This window comes from Molossus molossus, unplaced genomic scaffold, assembly GCF_014108415.1.
Source record: "Molossus molossus isolate mMolMol1 unplaced genomic scaffold, mMolMol1.p scaffold_m16_p_15, whole genome shotgun sequence".
Taxonomy (NCBI): domain Eukaryota; kingdom Metazoa; phylum Chordata; class Mammalia; order Chiroptera; family Molossidae; genus Molossus; species Molossus molossus.
In genome coordinates this window covers 23928271-23951875 of record NW_023425350.1, presented here as the reverse complement: position 1 = coordinate 23951875, position 23605 = coordinate 23928271, and the positions used below count along the sequence as shown (strand labels likewise).

General features: G+C 35.9%; 1 protein-coding gene across 4 annotated transcripts in view; it reads left to right on the top strand.

The window, feature by feature from the left end:
- STRN (striatin) overlaps window positions 1-23605 on the top strand; it is an 88507-nt gene that overhangs the window by 44417 nt on the left and 20485 nt on the right. For 3 of the 4 annotated variants that reach the window (XM_036262405.1, XM_036262407.1, XM_036262408.1), the window contains exons 4-11: window positions 1966-2044; window positions 4408-4575; window positions 6266-6401; window positions 9549-9684; window positions 13209-13319; window positions 15391-15477; window positions 15926-16069; window positions 21604-21740. In XM_036262405.1, the coding sequence (XP_036118298.1) occupies window positions 1966-2044; window positions 4408-4575; window positions 6266-6401; window positions 9549-9684; window positions 13209-13319; window positions 15391-15477; window positions 15926-16069; window positions 21604-21740 (998 nt within the window). The remainder of the gene's footprint in view (window positions 1-1965; window positions 2045-4407; window positions 4576-6265; window positions 6402-9548; window positions 9685-13208; window positions 13320-15390; window positions 15478-15925; window positions 16070-21603; window positions 21741-23605) is intronic. The other variant, XM_036262406.1, reaches the window with a different exon arrangement.

The window sequence follows — 23605 nt, the reverse complement described above, 5'->3', positions numbered from 1 at the left end:
TACATTTTGTATGATTCTAGAATCCTTATGACTTTCTGGAAAAGGCATAATTACAGAAAGAGAAAACATATTAGTGGATGCCAGGACATTCAAGTGGAAAGGGAGGGGTTGATTACAAAGGGTAGTAATAACAACACTATGTGTTTGTAAAAATAGTAAAAAGGTGAATTTTACTGTATGTAAATTATACCTTAATAAAAAAATAAACCAAATCAATTAAGAATACATCCTCAAACTCTTTTTTAAAAGTATATTCTTTTTTCTTTTTTATCCTTACCTGAGGATATTTTTCCATTGATTTTTAGAGAGAGTAGAAGGGAAGGAGGGAGAGGGGTAGAGAGAGAGAGAGAGAGAAACATTAATGAAAGAGACATATCAATTGGTTGCCTCCCACACGACCTGGACTGAGGCCAGGGTTCGAACCTGCAACTGAAGCATGTGACCTTGACTGGGAATTGAACCTGTGACTCTTCAGTCCTCGGGCTGACGCTCTAACCACTAAGCATAACTGGCCAGGGCAAAGTATATTCTTTTTTTTTTTTTAATCCTCAACTGAGGATATTTGTCCATTGATTTTCAGATAGAGTGAGAGAGGGGTAGAGAGAGAGAAACGTTGATGTGAGAGAAACTCACTGATTGGCTGCCTCCTAAATGACCCCAACCAGGGCTAAGGATCGAACCGCAACTGAGATACACACTCTTGACTAAAACTGAACTGGCAACTCTTTGGTTCTTGGGTCAACACTCTAACCGCTGAGCCAAACCAGCCAGGGCCAAAGTATATTCTTTTTCTTTTTTTTTTTAAGTTATCTTTATTGTTGAATGTATTACAGATGTCCCTCTTTATCCCCCCTTGACCTCCTCCTTCCAAATCCCACTCCCTCATGTTTTCCCCACACTATTGTCTGTGTCCATTGGTTATGAATATATACATATAAGTTCTTTGGTTTCTCTCTTCCCACCCCTCTTCCCCCCTTCCCTTTGAGGATCCTCAGTCTAACAACCAAACTGTACTTCCTAATCCCTTCATCTTTTTCACCTACGCCCTTTCCATCTGGCAACCAACAAAAAGTTCTCTGTATCTATGAGTCTGTTTCTGTTCTGCTTGCTCATTCTGTTTGTAGATTCAATTGTTGATAGATATTTATTGCCATTTTATTGTTCATATTTTTTTATCTTCTTCAAGAAGACCCATCAACTTTTCATATAATGGTTTGGTGGTGATGAACTCCTTTAGCTTTTTCTTGTCTGGGAAACTCTTTATATGGCCATCAATTCTAAACGATAGCTTTGCAGGACAGAGTAATCTTGGTTGTAGGTCCTTGCTTTACATCACTTTAAATATTTCTTGCCACTCCTTCCTGGCCTGCAAAGTTTCTTTCAAGAAATCGGCTGACAGCCTTATGGGAGCTCCATTGTGGTAACTAACTGCTTTTCTCTTGCTGCTTTTAAGATTCTCTCTTTGTCTTTAACCTTTGGCATTTTGATGATGATGTGTCTTGGTGTGGACCTCTTTGGGTTCATCTTGTTTGGGGCTCTCTGTGCTTCCTGGACTTGAATGTCTGTTTCCTTCACCAAGTGAGGGAAGTTTTATGTCACTATTTTTTCAAATAGGTTTTCAATTTCTTGCCCTCTCTTCTTCTTCTGGCACCCCCATGATGGGAATGTGACTTGATTTGGATAGGTCTTTGTCCTGGAAGAACATTCTCAAGCTGCCTAAAGTTTTGGAAAATGCCTTTATTTTAATTCTGTAACTCTGAGGGGAATTCAGTAATAGTAATGAACTTGGCGTTTTGTTATGGGAATTTGACATAAAAGAAGAATTTTTATTCTCCTGAAACATACCTTACGGTATACTTTCACATATTCTTAATCTTACAGAATTTTTTTGGATATTTTTTATGAATTGAGATGACCTCTAATGTATATGACAAGTCGGTTTTATTATAATTTAATGTTTTCTAGATGAAGGTAATGAAACAGAGGTGCAGCCACAACAAAATAGCCAGTTAATGTGGAAACAAGGTCGACAACTACTCAGACAGTAAGTAACTTGTAGTCAAAGTAAAAAGAAGAAGCATATATTTTCATGAGATTTTTTTTTCATGAGATTATTTTTGTTTTGTATTTTTAACTCTATTACCTCATATTATTATGCTGCTGCTGCTGTGAAAAAGCTTAATTTAAGAATTACTTTTTCAAATTAAACTTCTTTTCCCCCCTATAGTGGAATTTGTATTTTATTAAATATTAATAATTATCAAGAAGAAATTATTTTTATAATTTTAGCTTCATCAAAAAGAGTACAGTTTTAACCTAGATTTTCTTATACACTTAAATTTATAGTTTAAAGAATTTTATACTCTTAAAGTTACACTTTGCATCTTTTAGACATGAATATACAAGTTTTAATATAAGGTTAATGAGTATTTATATGTGAATTTTGTGTTTTTAAACTTTCTGTTTTTAGTTGATTTTAGTTGATTGAAGAACTTTTTGATTTTCCCAAATGAGTATTTGAGACTATAAAAAGGGAACAAAGCTGGATTGAGGTTCATATGTCAGGTGGTGGGCTAGACCCATTCACCAGCTCAGTGTCTGGTCCTTGCATATCATGTTTGAAACTCGTATTCAGGTTTGTGCCTCAGTAAAATGAAATTTGCCATCTGTTTTGGACTTTTGATGTCACTTGTGAATAGTTTAAATCTATCATTTCCAAAGTGGATGCTTGCCAGCCATTCCTTTTGATGATGGGAAGAGAATAGTAAAATGTCTCCACATACCTATTTTTCATTTAATCAAAGTTAAAAGAAAATGAGATTTCACTAGTATTTAATAAGTGGATTTTTCACTAGTGCCTTCATTTTGGTCTTAAATATGATTTATGCATTTTCTTTTTATAAATAAATAACGTGTTCTTAATCTTTTGATTTTTTTTTTTCAAATGAGACGTTGTAGTGAGTAATTAAAAAGATACTTGCAAAAACTTTAAAAGACTCAATCTGCCCCTTAAAGGAAAGGTGACATTTTATCAGTGAATGAGGAAGTAGCTATTTAGTAAAGCAAACTTATCTAGGAAAAGCACAGTTATCAAAACAGTTGTTTATAATGTGATTTTGTTGCCAAAGTAAAGTATGTATCAAATATTATTTGTTTAAAGTGGGAAAACATACCACTTTTGTATTAATTTGAAAGAAAAACGGATTAAATTTGGAAAAGTTAGATTTTATTATCCAAATTTTAATCAAAGCCTTTCTATAAATATTGAATATGAATGAAAAAATGAGTGTGTTGATTGGATAGGATGCACTTAATTCCTTTTTGGTCACATATCTTTGTGAGATATCTCTGAGCTCTAATAACTATTAACACCAGATCTTAAAATAAAGTGACATTAAAGTGGTTATCTTGTACACCTTTGTTTTTCTCTCATGCCGTAGACTGATGCTTGCTTATAAGTTAATGCGCAACATTTGTCTGTCATGTTTATTAATGATGCTGTTAGTGACACTTGCCTTTTTCATGTTTTTGCCACTATCACTTTTGGTCTTTTTTTTGGTCATCTTATTTTGTTAATAGATATTGAGTGCCTTTTATATGCCAGGCATTGTACTAAGTGTATCTCTTTTAGGGGAAAGGAAACTGAGGTTCTGCAGAATTAAAGTAACATAGGAAGAAAGTGGCAGAAATGGGCTTTAGACCCAGTTCTAATTCTAAATACAAAGCCTATTCTCTTATTCTGTGCTGCGGCCTTTTTGCAACATCCCCCTCTCCCCATGCACCCAGGCATCCCATATTCCACAATTGAATTGTGATCTACATTTTTTATTTTACAGTTGTCCTAGGATAGAAGCTTCCTTTCTGTAAAAGTGACTCTTTGGAATATCTGTCTTCTTGTATGTCATGGAGGAAACTATGTATGCTAGAAAGATCCTCTTTAGATCTCAAATAGTGACAGAAATGTAACAAGACTACTGGTTATAATAACTACTATTATAAATAGTAATTTATCTGAGAGTGAGTTTATTCCAACCCTGCCTAGAAGAAAGAATATGCTATTAGGTATATTAAGGAACAGCTTCTTTTTAAAAAATATTATTTTATTTTAAAGTGTATCTTTATTGTTGACAGTATTACAGATGTAGGAACAACTTCTTTTCATGATAAATATAATGAATGGTGTATTGTATAGTTCTTTGATTTTTCTCAGTGACCATAGAGACTGGTACTGTAGGAGACAGCTCCAGATGCAGCTGGAAGGTTATTTATTAGCTAGTTGTACTAGCATAGTACTATTCTGTTAAGTCTTATGCAGGCAACTAATTTAAAGAAATACTTTATTTATGTATTAAGTTATAGAATGCTGATCCAATATGGCTGAATTGTAAGGATAATCTTCATACACAGGTATCTACAGGAGGTGGGTTACACAGATACTATTCTAGATGTGAAATCTAAACGAGTACGAGCTTTGTTGGGCTTTTCAAGTGATCTCACTGACAGAGAAGATGACAAAAATCAGGACTCAGTTATAAATGGCACAGAGGGTGAAGTTAAGGACACAGCAATGATTGGGTAAGTATTTTGTCTGGAAAGTGTTTTATCTATAACTTCGGTTTTTATTAAATATATTTGGTTTATGGGTGATACTTACGATACTTGTACTTTTAGATACTGCTACAGAAATAATTATAATAAGGTTTAATAAAAATTGAAAAATTCATTTGGTAGAAGATAACACATAGTGATTAAAGTTATTTATGATATTTTAAGGATATTTTTATTTCAGATATTTCCTTGAAATTTATGGATTTAATACAGATTATTATATCTGGAAGCTTAGTTACTTACTATTAGAACTTCATAAAATATCTTATTTTGGAAATTCAGTTCAAATCTTTATGAATGAAATTTTATTTCTGTGACCCAGAAATAATATAAATATGCAAATTCTTTAGAAGCAAATCTTATCTTAGCCACTTTTGTTTATCTAATAATGCTGCAACTCATCTTTCCTTTGAAAAATATCTATTTTAAGTATATATTTTAAATTGATAGAATAAGTGTGAAAAATTCAATAGCTGTTTGAAATATTTTGTTGTATTTTTATGCGTCATGTATCATACAGTTATATGTAATTTTATGTAAAAGAACATGAAAAGTTAAATAAGGAGATTCTTCTTTATTTTATTTTTTTTATTCTCACCCGAGGATATATTTACTGATTTTAGAGAAAGAGGAAGTCAGATGTTCTGTGAAAGTGTAAATATAATGTTACTTTATTTTCATGTTTGTTTAGTCTGGAAGAATGGTTTTAATTAAACTCTGTATATGTTCTAGTGCACCAATTTTCAACCTGTGTGTCACAAAAAATTTTAAAACATGCACTACCTATTTAGTCAGGGGCACTTTTCTTTTTTCTCTTAGATTGTCAAATAAATAAATGACAACACAACAATAGCTGTCTGTAGTGAATGAATCAAAATTAGACCTATTTTTTTATCTGATCAGCAAAACATACAATATATATTTTTTGGAGTACCACAGAATTTAGTTAATTAGTTTTGTGTGCCATGAGATGAAAAAGGTTGAAAATCGCTGTTCAAGAGAGAACATAGTTTCTGTTATCTGGCACATAAACTAAAATTAGGAGATTTGGGTGACAGTTCAAAAAGATGACTTTTATAAACAGATGTCATTGGAGACTTTTTTGTTGTTGTTGTTAATCATCACCCAAGGATATTTCTCCATTGATTTTTAGATAGCATGAGAGAGAGGGAGGGAGGAAGGGAGGGAGGAAGGGGAGAGAGAGAGAGAGCTGTTCAGAAATATAAGATTGCATCAGAAAAAACTGACATTTTCTAGCTGTTTTCTTAGTTCTGGAAACTTGTGTGTCATAGGAAGAGTTGCATAGAGGAAAAGAATAGAGAAAAGTAATGGCAGAGTGGAAAAGTATTTTTAAAAAGAAATACATAAAGGTTAACTTAGGATCAAAATACTTCTGAATCAGGAGGGGAAGTTCTTTATATTAGATTACCTTGAGTATAATAAATAAATAGGGTTGCAAAGTACTTTAAAAAGTAATCATTTTCTGTATTGCTTTTCCAGTTAAAACCCATGGAAATATAATGGATAAGAATGTCATTCATAATGTGATTTAAGGGATCATAGTTACAACATAAACAGAAGTTAGTTCATATCACGGATTAATTCTTATGTTGAGTTTAAAAGATAAACTTAGCAAGATGTACATGTTTTAAACCAGGAAATCTGAGTTAACAGATTCTGCCTCTGTGCTGGATAATTTCAAATTCCCTGAAAGTGCAGCTGCAGATTTCAGTGATGAAGATGAAGATGATGACATTGATGGGCGAGAGAAAAGCATCATTGACACTTCAACGGTGAGTTGGATAACTCAGATGTAAATATTTTTATGGACTTTTATACATACTTTAAAAATAATACATGGCCCTGACCGGTTTGGCTCAGCGGTTGGAGCTTCGGCCTGTGGACCAGAGAGTCCTAGGTTCGGTTCCCGCTAGGGGCATGTACCAAAAAAAAAAAAACAACAACAACAAAAATAATACATGTCTTTTAACCTAAACCCTATTTTTTTATATAATTTTTTTTTATCCTTACCCGAAGACATTTTTCCATTTTTTGTTCAGATAGAGTGGGAGGGAGAGAGGAAGAGAGAGAGAGAGAGAAACATCAATGTGAAAGGTACACATGGAGTGGCTGCCACACGCATGACCCAACCAGGGCTGGGGACAAACTGCAACCAAGATACGTGCCCCTAGCAGGAACCGAAGCAAGGTCTCTCTGGACCACAAGCCGACGCTCTAACTGCTGAGCCAAACTGGCCAGAGCTTAACCTAAACTCTTAATTTTCTTTCTTTCTTCTTCTTCTTTTTTTTTTCATGAATTTGAGTAAGTTTAAAAGAGTTTTTAGTATTGATTTCAAAGTCAAGAATACTTTTAGTAGTGCAGTTTTCTGTTAAGGGTCTCATTCTTTGACTTTTTGTTAATTCATTAAACATTCCTGTAGAGCTGGTGAATATGGTAAACATTGTGTGTTATAACAATGCAGTGTTATTCTTTGCTATAAGACAATAGAACTGGCAGACCCATTATGGTGCCTGATGGTGACTGGCATCATCTCAATTAGATGCCTTTTTGTTCTTGTCTGTGTTTCTTTGGAAGATGAGTTCTACAGATTTTCAGAACTCTTCTATTAGATTTCTTCAAGCTTGTTTGGTGTTTTTCTGTAGTTTTGTTTATATCTTTATAAGTGTTACTCCATTGGTAGTTTCTTACAATAAGAGATGTCTCTAAATTGCTTCTTCTTCCTTCCGTTCCCTTCTCTATCCCCTTCTACCCTCTCCTCCTGCCCCCCTCCATTTGTTTATTTCTCACTACTTTTTTCCTCTTGCACTTCTGTCTCTTCTTTCTCCTTTTTTAAAAGTAAGAGATGAAGGCATGCTTTGCTTTTTCTAGAAAAGTGTTCATGTTTCCTCTTCCATTTTTATTTAAGAAGAAGGAGGAGGAATGTAAGGTAATATAAAGCAGACTGGACCTGAAGTCAAAAGCCTTAGATTTATATCTTAACTCTGTTACTAATTAGCTGTGCTTATTAATCCTTCAGGATTAGCTTTTTAGTTTGTAAAATAAGGATTATAATACATACCTTTCTTATCCCCAGAGGATTTTGTGAAGGATAAATAAGATACTAAATATGAAAATGATATATTTAACTATAGTGTTTTCTAAGTGTAACTTATTTGTTCTTCATGCCCTCTGGTTCCATCAAACTCTCCAATTATTACTTCCAGATTATTGTTTCCCTGGGCTACTATTCAGTTGTATTCTGCTGATAAAGCCCTGCCATGGGTTTTATTTGAACTTCAAGAAGTTATACCCGCCCCTTTTTTATTACCCAAACAAGTGGTAATAGCATGTGCTTTAATTTACTGTAGTTAAAGAAAATGCCTAAACCTGTATGGTACTTTTTCTTTGTCCTAATCATTTGGAAATTTTGTGCTCCCTTGTGATTTCTATGAGATGATTGTATTGAGATATTATTTTCCTGTCAGAATAATGTATTCGTAGCTTAATGGTAAATAATAACTAATTATGATGCTTTAAGTTTCTTTGTTAGTTATTACATCAGTTTAGATATTTTTAAAGTCTATAAGCTGATTTTTTAAATAGACTTTATTTTTTGTAATCCTCACCTGAGGATATTTTTCCATTGATTTTAGATAGAAGGGAGGGGAAGGGAAAGAGAGAGAGAAACATCTATGTGAGAGAGACCCATTGATTGGTTGCCTCCTATATGACCTTGACCAGAGCTGGGGATTGAACCTGCAACCCAGGTACATGCCCTTGACTGGGAATCAAACCAGTGACCCTTTGGTCTGTGGGCCAATGCTAACCATTGAGCCAGACTGGCTAGGGCTATAAGCTGATTATTTTAACTATTAAGTATGGTCTCACTAACTCTAAACTGGTTTCTTTTTAAATAATCAAAATCACAAATATCCTGTGTTCCACTTAGTACAAGTCATAGGAATTTTGTGACTTAGTAATGAAGGTACAGCTAAATTTTTGTAGTTCTTCAGGAAAAATATTTCTAAACAAATAATTGGTTTCTTCATAATAGTTTTGTTAACTTCTATGATATAGTACATTAATTTTCACAGTGGCAGTATAATAGCTGTATGCCAAAAGCACTTTAAAATTTTAACTCTGTAGTAATGAATAAGCATGATTTAGAAGATTTATTGCAATGCTATATATAAAGAAAGAATGGCTGAAAATTATCCTATTACTATGTTTAGCAGAATAAAGTTTTTTTAAAAAAATGTTAATTTATTTTGTTAATCAAAATAGTTCACTACTAAAAATACGAAACATAAGGTTCTTAGAAGCAGTTGGTTGTGTTTAAGCTATTATATAGTACAGTGCCTTAAAAAGCTGTATATGTCCTTTTTTCTTTCTTGCTCTTTGCTCTCCGTTGGAGTTTGATTGTTCTTTGGGTTGCATTCTGGCTCATTTTCCTCCTCTCCATGTCTGTCTATTTCTTCAATTCAAGCTCAACCTCTTCACCCAATGTTTTTGTTGGTTTTTTTTGCATTTATCTTCAGATAGAGAGGGAGGAAGACAGAGAGAGAAACATCGATGTGAGAGAGACACATTGAGTGGTTGCCACCCACACGACCCCAACTGGGGCCGGGGACAAACTGCAACCGAGGTACGTGCCCTTAGCAGGAACTGAACCCCGGACTCTCTGGTCCGCAGGCCTATGCTCTAACCACTGAGTGAAACCGGCCAGGGCATATTCCAGTGTTTTCAGTGTATGATTCCATTAGTTAAAAGAGACGTCTGTGTGTGTTACTATTGAATAAGTATTATGCTTATTTAACAAAACAAAGACATAGTTTCTGAAGAAAACAATAATTGGGTTTTCTCATGCAATGGTAAAGGTATACCTTTTTTATTTAAATTAATTCCATAATATATTTTAATTTGGCTTTTTTTTTCATTAGATTATTAGGAAAAAAGCATTGCCTGATAGCAGTGAAGATCGAGATACAGAAGAAGCTTTAAAAGAGTTTGACTTCTTGGTTACATCAGAGGAAGGCGACAGTGAATCTAGAAGTGCAGGCGATGGAACAGACTGGGGTAAGGAACTATTTTAACCAGGAGGGCAACATCTTGAAGAACACTTTAAATATGATGTTGAAATGTTGAACATCCAATGAACTTTTTATTACCATTTTCTTTTGTCTGGTTGTGTGTGTGTTGTGTATTTATTTTATTTATTTTTTTAAATCCTCACCTGAGGACATTTTTTCATTTATTTTCAGACAGAGTGTGAGGGAGCAGGGGGGGGGGGGGGGGGGGGAGAGAGAGAGAGAGAGAGAGAGAGAGAGAGAAAACATTGATGTGAGAGAGGGACATCAATTGATTGCCTCCCACATGACCCCAACCAGGGACAGGGATCAAACAGCAACTGAGATATGGGCCTTTGATTGGAATCGAACTCATGACTCTCTGGTCTGTGAGCCGACACTCCATCTGCTGAGCCAGACCCGCCAGGGCTGTGGTATGTGTTTAAAGAAGGTTGTAAAAGTAATTACCTCATTTCAAAAAAAATTTTAATGCAGTATGAAAATAATTTGAATTCCTACATAGAATGTTTTCTATTTTTTGCCTAGACAGTAGAACTTGCAAATCTAGATCTTGTGGAAATTGAGTTTGATGATGCTTTAGAGCAGCGATTTTCAACTGGTGTGCTGTAAGAATTTTTAAAACATACAATACCTGATTATTTAGTCAGGGGCACTGTCTTTTTTTTCCTTAGATTGTTAAATAAATAAAAACAAAGAACAACAAAAGATAACAGCTAACACAATAGTCGACCAGTGTGAGTGAGACAAAATTTTACCTTTTTTTTTGTCAGATTGGCAAAAAAAATATATTTTGGTTTGCTGCAACATTTTAGTAATATGTATTTTGTGTGTGCCATGCGATGTAAAAATGATGAAACCAAGGGCATGTACCTTGGTTTCGGTTTGTCCCTGGCCATGGTGGGGGTGGTGGGGAATGCAGGAAGCAACCAGTCTGTGTGTCTCAGAAGATAAATAGAAAAATATCCTCAGGTGAGGATTTAAAATAAGTAAATAAAGACAGATAAGGTTAAAGAATGAGTAACTATCCTAATTTCTTCCTGGGGCTTTCCCTTCAGGGATCTGATAATGCTAATACCATTTCTTTTCCTCTTTTGTGGCAAATGTTTGAGGAATTATTTGGGATAATGACTTGAAGTCATAATATGAGGAATATAATAGGTATTTGGTGGCTGACCTCCCCCCCCAGAACAAAGGTCAAAACCAGAGGAAGTTAAAGTGAAATAAGTAGTCTCTCTCTTCTTCTTTTTTTTTTTAATGTCATAATTTTTTTTATTAATTTATTTTTGTTACAGATGTTTCTCCTTATTTCCCCATTGACACCCTCCTCCCCATCCCCAACTTTGTTGTCCATGTCCGTTGGTTATGCATACATGCATATAAGTTCTGTGGTTTATCTCTTCCCTCCCCCCACTACCCCCTGTTCTGAGGGTTGTCAGTCTGTACCCTATTTCACGTCTCTGGGTCTACCCTGTTCCTCAGACTGTTATGTTCATTATATCCACAAATAAGTGAGATCATGTGATAATTGTCTTTCTCTGCTTGGCTTGTTTCACTTAGGATAATACTTTTCAGGTCCCACCATGTCGTCTCAAAGGATAAGAGATCTTTCTTTCTTGCATAGTACTCCATTGTGTATATGTACCACAACTTTTTTATCCATTCGTCTACTGATGGACACTTGGGCCGTTTCCAGATCTCAGCTATTGTAAATAGTGCTGCTATGAACATGGGGGTACATATATTCTTTCTGGTTGGTGTTTCAGGCTTCTTAGGGTATATTCCTAGAAGTGGGATCACTGGGTTAAATGGCAATTCAATTTTTGATATTTTGAGGTAACACCATAGTGTTTTCCATAGAGGCTGCACCAGTCTGCATTCCCACCAGCAGTGTACTAGAGTCCCCTTTTCTTCACACCCTCGCCAACACTTGTTGTTTGATGATTTGTTGATGGCGGCCATTCTGACATGTGTGAGGTGATACCTCGTTGTTTTAATTTTCATCTCTCTGATGATTAATGATGTTGAGCATTTCTTCTTATGTCTCTTGGCCATTTGTATGTCCTGTTTGGAGAGGTGTCTATTTAGTTCTTCTGCCCATTTTTAAATTGTGTTCTTTGTCTTCCTTTTGTTGAGTCTTCTGTCTTACTTCATAGTGAGCTTATAAATCAAGTTATTCAAATATTTCAGCCTACAATTCTACCAATATAACTAGATCCACTGTGCTACACATAGGTCTTCTTTGAGGAGTCATACATCTACATAATACTTGGCCTTTTTATTGCCAGTCTTATTGCAGAGGTAATTAGTATTCATTTTTCTCCAAAGACAGCTACATTTGTCCCTTGTGTAACTTCCTTTGCTTTAAAGTGTGAGTCATGGTCCAGAGTGTTATATGATACCCACATGTACATTTTTTTTTTATCCTCACATGAGGACATTTTTTCAGTTTTTGTTCAGATAGAGTGGGGGAGAGAGAGAGAGAGAGAAACATCAACGTGAAAGGGACACATCGAATGGTTGCCACCCGCATGACCCAACCAGGGCCGGGGACAAACTGCAGCCAAGGTACGCGCCCTTAGCGGGAAGCGAACCCCGGTCTCTCCGGACTGCAGGCCATCGCTCTAACCTCTGAGCCAACCGGCCAGGGCAGATTCGGAATCCTTTGGATGGGACAGATTGGATGGGGGAGATTGGGAATTTAACTTTGTATGTTTAGTTTGAGATATTGTTTAGACTTCCTAATAGAAATGTAGAGTGAGCAGTTGGATATATGTCTTGAGTTCAAGCAAGAATTCTGAGTTAACACATTACATTATGTCGTTAAAGTGTAGTAAGTATAAAACATATAACATTTATTCTTTAAATTTTCTTCTGAAATAGTGAAAATTAGTGATTGGATTTCTTTTCTACTAGAAGCTGTTTTCTGTTTAAAGAATTTATGAACTAACAAATCACTTAAAATGTTTTAAATTTTGAATGCAGGTTGATTGTTAAGTTTTCAAGTATTCTTAGTAAATTCTGTAAAATAAAAATGATCATTTGTTGATGAACACATGCCAAAAATATAAAATTTTTTTAAACGAAAAGATCAATGATCTTTAAATGAAAAAATCATTTTGTATGATTTATTAATAATAATAATCTCCCATTATGCAAATTTGAAACATTTTGTGATTCAATCCTGATTAAATTCAGAAAATGGGATGAAAATGAGGGGTTCTTGATTATAGAGTTTTGGGGCCTAATTTACTAAAAGTCATTCACATCTTCCAGGTGTTGTTGTGTTTTTTTTTCCTGCATCTCTTCCAAGATAAATTCAATATTAACTGGGAAATTGAATTGGTCACTGTTTCTTAGATACTGTGTTTTGTGTGACATATATGAAATGTCTTTTTAAAATTATTGATACTAAGGAAAAAATGGTTATGTCATCCATTGACATAACAGTGAATTGACTTACAGTGTTTAATATTTCATTGAAAAAGGCTGTTTCATTTGTTTCACTCTATTTAGAAAAGGAAGACCAGTGTTTCATGCCTGAAGCTTGGAATGTGGACCAGGGAGTAATTACCAAACTCAAGGAACAATACAAAAAGGAGAGAAAGGGGAAAAAGGGGGTGAAGAGTAAGTGGAAAACATTGTATCTGTAATTCATAAATCTTGCCTCTTTCATATTCCCCATTTTTTTTTTCAATGTTTTCCTAAACCACTTACTCTTTTTCTTTTCTACTCCTGACCTCTTTCCTTTCACCTGCTCTCAGGGGTTGAAATTAAATGGTTAGCTATTTAATTATGAACTTAAAAACAACAAAATAAAACAAAACTATGAATATTATTATGGAATCATAATATATTCCAATAATAAATCCAGAGCCTCATGAGAGTGTGGGAGTATGTATTCAAACATAGTAATACTTTGATTTTTAAAAACATATATATGCTTAATTGCCATATGATTTTTCACTGTTGACAATTTTAAATCTCATCTAGTATGACCCTCTGGCAATCCACCAAAATGATTGCTTATAATTTTAGAATTTAGAGACAGAAAGAAAGTTAATTTCTACCCCTGAATATGTTAATTTCTACCCCTGAATGTGTTCATAACACACAGTTCATTTGCTTTCACCACTATATGCTATACAGGGCACAGATACACTATTTCTAAAAGTATTTATTAATTTAAAATGTTTGGCCAATTTCATTTATAATATTACCAATTAGCTTTTTTTATTTTTAATAAAATGTATGCCACATTAAAAACGGAAGCTAAAATGAAATTTCTAGCCCTGTGAATCATATATATAATTCATTATGCAAAGTAATAATAAAGTTTAGCAATAGATCTAGTTAAGCATGTAAAATGGAATACAAAAGCTTTCAAACATCCTGAAAACCTTTAAACACTTTTTTAGGAGAGCAAGGTTAACTGTCTCCTTGTGCTTCCATTTATTGGCAGTATGAACATGGGTCTCCCTTTTATGGCAGTGGGAATTTTATCTTTTGGGATATTAAAGTAATGTAAAGTGAGATTAAAATCCAGTTTAGTGAATCATGTATTTAAAGGTGGGAAAAGACTGGAAGGATATATTGTTTCTTTTAATAGTGATGCTAAAGCTTATCAAAGACCAGTCACTCCTGTTAGGGGCATTCTTTTATAACTTGGTAGTTATTGGACAACGATTTAAATCTTTATTTAAAATATTTTAGAATTTAAAAGTATTTAGCTTGAATGAATAAAAGTCAGTGGCCATTATTGATGTTATCATTGTACCACCTACTACATAACTGACAGATGATGCCATTTCAGTATAAATTACATAATATAAGCATTAAAACATAAGATTATTTTGTACCTTTTATCCAAATAAACTGATAAAAAATTAACCTTAACAAACAGTAGTGAGGCATTATTTGTTATGGCTTTTCAGAACTATGACAAAACCCGTTAAACTGAAATTTTGTATATCATATATGAGAAACAAGGAGAATATTTTAATTTTTAGACTGGCTTAAAATTGATATATTTCTTTAAGTCAATATGCTACACCAATGAATGTCTTTAAATGTAAAAGATCTTTAAATTGGAACGGTATCAGGACTTATATAGAACCCATCTTCTATTATATCGATTAGTCAGTTCTTGTCAAATATCAAGGCATCACTGTAGTTGAAATTTAGCACTTATGGTCTAAAACTGCACCATTTGACTGGAACAGTATTCCTATTAATAGAAGTTATTCAATTTCCTGAATGTGGGGATCATGATCAGTATTCAGGCATAAATCACAAAGTGTTTTAGTATGAGGAAAACGACTCTCTGTGGGAAGAAATTTTATTTAATCTTTTACTGAAGCTAGAGAGACTATAGACTGAGGTTTAGCACATTGTGTCTGTTCATGTTATCTGGGTAAATGGTAGTCTGGGAACAAGTCAAGATAATAAAAACAACTGAAGCAAAGCTTTGAATTGATTAAAGAAATATTTTATTAATTGAACTATTTACTCATTGGAAAAGTTTGAATTCTTTTAATATGGTCTAGTGGAAATATTTCCAGTCAAATTGTGTACTGCAGTCATAATGTCTTGAAATATATTTCTAGGTATTAGTTAAAATTGCTTATGCTGGTATAGGGAAAAAGAAACATAACGGACTATGGGTAAGATTTCCCATTCTTAATTAAACTTATAACAGGAAAAACTACCGAAGATCTGTTTCAGCCTCTATCCTATATAAAACAGTCAAAACAGGGATGTGGGAGAATGAAGAATCAAGTTTCAGGTAAGTAATCAGCAGGGCATGAGACTTCACCTTGGGTACCATAGCTTCAGGATGTAAGGCAATGAATGCAACTTAATTTAAACAAATAAAAAGTGATATTATTGTTTAATTTGGTACACAGCAGTAGTTTCACAGTCTGCGCTGTCTATCTGAATTTAGAGCAATATGCAAGAATTATAGAATGTTATTTTTAAGGGTTGAAATTGCACATGAGCATTTTTTCCATACAAATAGTGATATTACATTAACTTAATATTTAAAATATGTGTAGAATATAAGTCTTTTTAAGAAATAAACTTTTAAAATAATGTGGAAAATAATTTTTAATATAGTAGGGTAGTTTTAAAGGTGAATGTTGGCAGTTGTGAATAAAATTTATGGCACCATTTTAATGCAGTTGGATAATTCTATTTCCTCTCTTTTGTTCTCCCTCCCTTTTTTGGGCTAGGGCCCAATAGGTCAAAACTACAAGATATGCTTGCTAATTTGAGAGATGTTGATGAACTTCCCTCATTGCAACCATCTGTGGGTTCACCTTCCAGACCTAGCAGCTCCAGGCTTCCTGAACATGAAATAAATAGGGCAGATGAAGGCAAGTATTTAAGACACTCCAGAGCACAAAAAGCACTTGGATATATATATCTAAATTTTTATTAGAAAGGGCTCTCTAAAAAAAGAATTGTGTTTTACCAATATTTGATCTACATGTAATTCCCCAAATGTAGGTTTTCTTGCATTCAGTGGGGTTTGATTCCAATGTCAATCTTTAAGACTTAAAAAGGGGTGGATAAACTTTAAAACCAACTCTAAATTCTAGTTTTGAATATCTTGGTAGTTTCATATAAAACTTCCATAGCCTGCATGTGCTATATACATTTATTACTTTATTTTTATTTTGTTAATTTAGGAGGCAGTGCCACATTAAGAGGCACTGTAGACTTAAGTTCTAAGGAATACTAGCCATCAGATAAGGGTAGGCCTATTGCTGCTTTCTCTTTCTTCAGGCCTCAAGACTGCTGGCTTAGCCACTGCTGTGTTTTCAGGCTTTACTTTGGCCATTTCTAGAGCATTAGCTAAATTAGCCCAGATGGTGTATATTGTTAGAGTCCACAAATCTTAGTCATTTTTTGAAGAGTAATTTTTGTTTAATACCTGAATAAAGTTATCTGAATATATTAGAAATGAAAATAAAACATTTGGCTGAAGACCTAGTCTCATAGTCTTACATAAATCATTTGGTTGAAATTTTGGCATGAAAACGACTTTGCTGTTTTCCTAAAAAAAATTTTTTTCTTATTTGATTTTAAAGAGAGAGGAAGGGAGAGGGAGGGGGAGAGAGAGAGAGAGAGAAACATCGATGAGAGAGAACACGATTGGCTGTCTCCTGCATGCCCCCCACTGGGGATTGGACCCACAATCTGGGCATGCGCCCTGACCTGGAATCGAACTGGTGACCTCTCAATGCATGGGTCGACACTCAGGTACTGAGCCACACCAGCTGTGCAAAACCTGCTTTCCTAATTTAAACAATCCCCTTATCATTAGTAAATGTTCAGAGTTCTTTGAATTCCTTCAGAGGATATATGGTATGTTTCGGTAAAACTCAGTTTAATTATTGCTGCTTTATTGTATGGTGGTTTGAAAATGTCTTAATTTGTACTCTACTTTGTTCTCATAAGGATTTTCAGTAGAGTTTCTTTTTTAATTTATGTTTACTGCTGAAAATATTACAGGTGTTCCTCCTTTTCTTCCTCCATTGACACTCCTATCCCGCCCCATCCCCTTACTTCACTGCACTGTTGTCTGTGTCCATTGGTTGTACATATATGCATATGATGCCACTACTATTTTAAAAAGCACATAACTATTCTTTCATTTTTTTTTTCTCTTTTATCCTCACCCGAGGACATTTTTTCATATTTTGTTCAGATAGAGCGGGAGGAAGAGAGAGAGAGAGAAACATCGACATGAAAGTGACACATCGAGTGGCTGCCACCCGCATGACCCAGTCAGGGCTGGGGACAAACTGCAACCAAGGTACATGCCCTTAGCGGGAACTGAACCCAGATCTCTCTGGACTACAGGCCGACTCTCTAACCGCTGAGCCAAACCGGCCAGGGCTCATTTCTTTTTTTAAATATGTTTTTATTGATTTTTTTTTTTCCTTTTTTAGAGAGAGGGGAAGGCAGAGAGAGAGAGGGAGAGAAACATTGATGTGAGAGAGAACCATCGATCAGCTGCCTCTTGCATGCCCCCCACTGGGGATCGAGCCTGCAACCCTGGCATGTGCCTTGACCAGGAATCAAACGAAGACCTCTCAGTCCATGGGACAATGCTTAATCCACTGAGCCATACCAACCAGGCATTTTCTGACTAATATATATGATTAAATAAAAAATTACAGGAATGAATGTATAGCTGAAAAACACCTCATAAATTCAGCTTTCTATATATACTAATAAGAAAACTACTGAAAGACCATCTCTGACTGTTTGTCAGAATAATTCGCATTTATAAAAAGTGATATTTTATGACCAAGTTAAGTAAAATCTTTATTTTATATAATAAATTTGGCATTATATTAAACTTTTTTTTTTTCTTTATTGGTTTTAGAGAGAGAGGAAGGGAGAAGGAGAGAGAGATAGAAACATTGATGATGAGAGAGATCATTGATTGGCCACCTCTTGCATGCCCCCCACTGGGGATTTGGGCATGTGTCCTGACCATGAATTGAACCTGCGATCTCTTGGTGCATGGGTAGATGCTCAGCCACTGAGCCACACCAGCCGGACTGGCATTTTACTTTTAACTGTTCTTCTGTGATGGGGACTGAAGGGATTGGATTGGTTTTTCCAGTTTATAAAGTAAGGATATTTATATTTATCACAAAATAAATCTGGCATCTTGAAGCAGTTTGAAACTAAAGAAAATTTAGTTTAAAAATTTTGGGCACTTTAAAAATTTTTGTTGAAAATAAACATTCTTTATTTTATTTTATTTTTTTATCCTCACCCGAGGATATTTTTCCATTTTTTGTACAGATAGAGTGGGAGGGAGAGAGAGGAAGGAGAGAGAGAGAGAAACATCGATGTGAAGGGACACATCGAGTGGCTGCCACCCGCACGACCAACCAGAGCTGGGGACAAACTACAACCGAAGTACGTGCCCTTAGCGGGAACCGAACCTGAGTCTCTCTGGACCGCAGGCTGACGCTCTAACCACTGAGCAAAACTGGCCAGGGCGAAAATAAACATTCTTAAATGAAATATAACATACCTACTGAAAACTGCTGAAGTCATGAAAGTATAACTCAGTGAATTATTACAAAATGAATCCAACCATGCCACCACTGCCTCTAGGTCAAGGAGCAGAATATGATCAGGTCTGTACAGGTCCTGCTAGTGCTACCTTCTTTTTTTTAATTTTAAAAATTTTTTTAAATCTTTATTGTTGAATGTAGAATGTATTATAGATGTTCCACATTTTTTCCCCCATTGACTCCCTCCTCTTCACTCCCGCCTCCCTCCCGCCTTTTCCCACACTGTTGTCTGTGTCCATTGGTTATGCATATAAGTTCTTTGGTTTATTTCTTCCCACCTCCCCCCAGCCCGTTTCCCTTTGAGGTTTGTCAGTTTAGCAACCAATTAGTACTTCTTAATCCCTTCACCTTTTTCACCCATTCCCCCAAACCCCCTCCCATGTGGCAACCAACAAAATGTTCTCTGTATCTATGAGAATGTTTCTGTTCTATCTGTTCATTTTGTTTGTAGATTCCATTGTTGATAAATATGTATTCATTGCCATTTTGTTTGTTCATATATATATTATGTTTTTCTTCAAAAAGATCCTTCATCATTTCTTATAATAACGGTTTGGTGGTGATGAACTCCTTTAACTTTTTCTTGTCTGGGAAAGTCTTTTTTTTGGGGTGGGGGGGAAGTCTTTATATGGCCATCGATTCTAAATGACAGCTTTGCAGGATAGAGTAATCTTGGTTGTAGGTTCTTGCTTTCCATCACTCTGAATATTTCTTGCCACTCCCTTCTGGCCTGCAAAGTTTCTTTTGAGAAATCAGCTGATAGCCTTATGGGAACTCCCTTGTAGGTAACTAGCTGCCTTTCTCTTGCTGCTTTTAAGATTCTCTCTTTGTCTTGAACCTTTTGCATTTTGATGATGATGTGTCTTGGTGTGGGCCTCCTGGGGTTCATCTTGCTTGGGACTCTCTGTGCTTCCTGGACTTATATGTCTGTTTCCTTCACCAAGTTAGGAAAGTTTTCTGTCATTATTGTTTCAAACAGGTTTTCGATTTCTTGTTCTCTCTCTTCTCCTTCCGGCACCCCCAAGATGCGAATGTTGGCACTCTTGAGGTTGTCCCAGAGGCTCCTTACACTATACTCATTTTTTTGGATTATTTTTTCTTTTTGCTGTTCTGATTGGGCGTTTTTTGCTTCCTTATATTCCAAATCGATGGTTTGCTCCTTGGATTTACGTACTCTATTATTGAAGCTGTGTAAATTATTCTTTCTTTCAGTTAAAGCCTCCTTCGTTTCTAACTGTGCATCGATCATTTCTGACTGGTCCTTTTTTATGCTCTTGAGGCCCTCACTGAGTTCATTGAGCATCCTTATAAGCAGTATTTTGAACTCAGCATCTGTTAGGTTGCTTATCTCCATTTCGCTTAGTTCTTTTCTTGGGGTTTTGTTCTGTTCTTTCATTTGGGACCTGTTTCTTTGTCTCCTCATTTTGGCTGCCTCCCTGTGTTTGTTTCTGTGTATTACTTAATGAGAGGTATGGGGCTAGCTGAGACCAGATGCTGCTCGTTTGAAAAAATTTAGGAAAACCTGACGCAGGATCCAAGTCAGGCCAATCCTATGGTTAAGCAAGTGGCAACAGCTTGGGTGGGCCTGAAAGTTGGGTGGGCCTGAAAGTTGGGTGGGGTGGGGCGGGGCCTCAGGGAGTCAGCAGGGCGGGGCTACCAGTGTGAGCCAGGTTGCTGGAGTCCCAGATATGGCGACTGTCTGCCGCCCCAGGGAAGGGCTCACCAAAGGAACAAAGGCCTCTGACAGCACGTTTGTCCCGGAGAAAGCCCCCTCTCCAGCCCTCGCTCCAGTGCCAAACAGCTCTTCCTTATATGTCTCTGGTTCCCCTCTAGCTGCCTCCCCTCCGAGCTTAGAGGGAGAGAGTCCGATAAGTCCGTGCGCGGGCCCTTTAAGGAGCTGCCTGGGGCTCCAGCCGCCTCAGCCTCCCTGAGACTCAGTTCCTGCTGGTTTTTCCAGCCAGAATTTATGGGGATTCTCTTCCTGGCACTGGAACCCTGAGCAGGGCATCTGGTGTGGGACGGGGACCCCTCAGTCCTCAGGAAGGACCTTCCCAGCCGAGGTGTCCTCCTGATTTTATCCGCCACACGTGGGTGTGGGACCAGCCCTTAGCGCCGCTGCCCCTCCTACCAGTCTCGATGCAGCTTCTTTAATTCCGTAGTTGTAGGACTTCCATTCAGCTTGATTTCAGGCGGTTTCGAATGGTGGTTGTTCTGTAGTTTTGTTGTAACTTGGATGTGGTTGTGGGAGGACGCCGTACCGTGTTTACCTACGCCGCCATCTTGACCGGAAGTCCCCTAGTGCTACCTTCTAATCATGCATTCCTTTTCTCCTCTCCAGAGGTAATCCTGATTTTGTCACCACAAAGCAGTTTTGGCACATTTCACAATTGTAAACACTCTCATTTGAAATTTTCTGTATTCCTCCAGGTTATAGAATAAACAATTTTATTTGAATGAGATGAGCAATATTCAGAATCACTTGTTTTATATGTTTGATAATTGATAGAAATAATTTAGGTAATTAGCAAAAACTATCAAATGAGGAAAACCAACTCTCCTTGAGACATTATTTTTGTGTGTCGTGGAAAAAAAGGACAATAACTGTTGGATTTGTTTCATGTTTTACTTTTCTAATTAGACGATACCTTTAGCTGTGGTTAAGATACGGAAAAAGCAACCAATTCTTCAGGATTTTCTGCTCATTGAATTGTGTTTAAAAGCATTTAAAAATAATCAAATGTTGACATGCCTTTATGAGACTAATTGTTGACTGGAGGTGTTCTTATGTCTCTTCCGTCTTCTTTCAGTGGAAGCACTGACATTTCCTCCCTCTTCTGGGAAGTCCTTCATCATGGGAACAGATGAAGCCCTTGAAAGTGCACTGGGGCTTGGAGAACTGGCAGGCCTTACTGTGGCCAATGAAGCAGAGTCACTGACCTATGACGTGAGTGGTCATTTTATTTTTGTTGTTTTTACTCATTTTTGAAAGTAAAATGTTAATTTTATAGAAAAAATGGCAATAAAGAAGCAAAACTTCATAAGTGTAGAATTTCATTCATGGATATATTATAAATGTAAACAATATTTTTCACATCATATAGAGATTAAAATTATGGGCTTTACCCCAATCTATAAGTTAGTGTAGCTTGTTTACTGGTTTTAAATAAAGGAAGGAATTCCCTTTTCCATTATTAAGTTTGAGTTTTATGTTTTAGGACATCAGTGATTAACTGCAATTCTTGCCTGCCTGATGGTATCATTTGTCTGGCTTCTTTAGTGCATCAGTATTCTCCTGAGAAGTGATTTTAACCCTTGTTAAGACAGAGATATGTACAGGGTCCTCTGCAGGTATTAAGGCTGGCCCATCAGTGATTTGGACCAAAACTGAAATCTTCATACCTTCATGAATCCCAAACACAGTTGTTTTATAACTGAATTTGTAATTGTTCATCATAATAAATTGTCAGAAAAACAGCTGCTTATTTCATAAACTATTTACAACCTATCTTACTGCTTCATTAAAATCCTCTCACTTTGCTACTTCATTATGTTTGTTGGAGAATACAGTGTTGCGTTGCCTCTGCTGTGTGGGGGATGTGGGCCAGATGCTTAAACTAACCATGGCTATGATAAGAAAGAAAGTACTCCAAGGAGGAACCCCTCAACACTCACTCCTCTTCCTGCAAATCTAAAACTCTCACTGTCTGTGCTAAGTCCACTAGTAAGTGTTTAGGTTTCTACCTCCAAAATAGCTGAAATTCATATGTTTCTTTTTACTTCCCATCTTGGTCTATTTTTTCTTCACCTGGAACTACCATAATAACCTGATGTAAATGGACTCCTTGCACTCCATTTTTTCTATTTGTGATACAGTTTGTTATCCAGTGTTTTTGTGTCCTTAGTCCATTTTTTTAAAAGTAGTGACTGATATCTTTGGATTTAAGCATGCCATCTATTTGTGCCACCTGTTTTGTGTTTCTTTTTCTCCTATTTTTGCTTATGTTGGGATTATTTTTTTATTATTCACTCCCCCATTACTTGGAGTTTATATACTCTTTCGTTTCTTTTTTTTAAATATGTTTTTATTCATTTCAGAGAGAGGAAGGAAGAGGAGAGAGAGAGAGAGAAACATAGATGAGAAAGAAACATCAATTGGCTGCCTCCTGGATAGCGCCTACTGGGGATTGAGCCTACAACCGGGGCATGAGCCACCCAGCTGGGCCCTTTCATTACTCTTTTAGTCATTACCTTAGAGGTTACCACACACATCTGGATTAAAATTTTACATGCACATACCTTTTGAAAACTTTTAACAGTATTTTAAAAACTTCCACCTTATGTATATGTTATTCTTGTTATATATTTTAATTCTCTATACATTTGTCTCTCACAAGATACTAACAAGATACCTCTATATTTGATTATTCACACTGTCCATTTTGCTTTTTTTCCATTCTCTCTGCATGTCTGGCTGTCCACCTGGGAGTACTTTCCGTATACTCTTAGAACACTTTATATTTCCCTTTAGTGAAGATCTATCTGCTGATGCCCACCCACTTCTCTGTTTCTGGTTTTCTTAAGTTTTATTTCACCTGAGTGGATTAACTTACCTCTGGTATTGAATTCCAGTAGGCAAGGTTTTTTTTAAAGCACTCTAAATATCTTATTTCACTGTCCTTTCATGTTGTTGTTTTTTGTGGAAGTCATCTGTTATTGCCTGGCCAGTGTAGCTTAGTGGATTGAGCATTGTCCCATGGACTGAGAGGTCCTGGTACGATTCCCAATCAGGGCATGTGCCAGGGTTGCAGG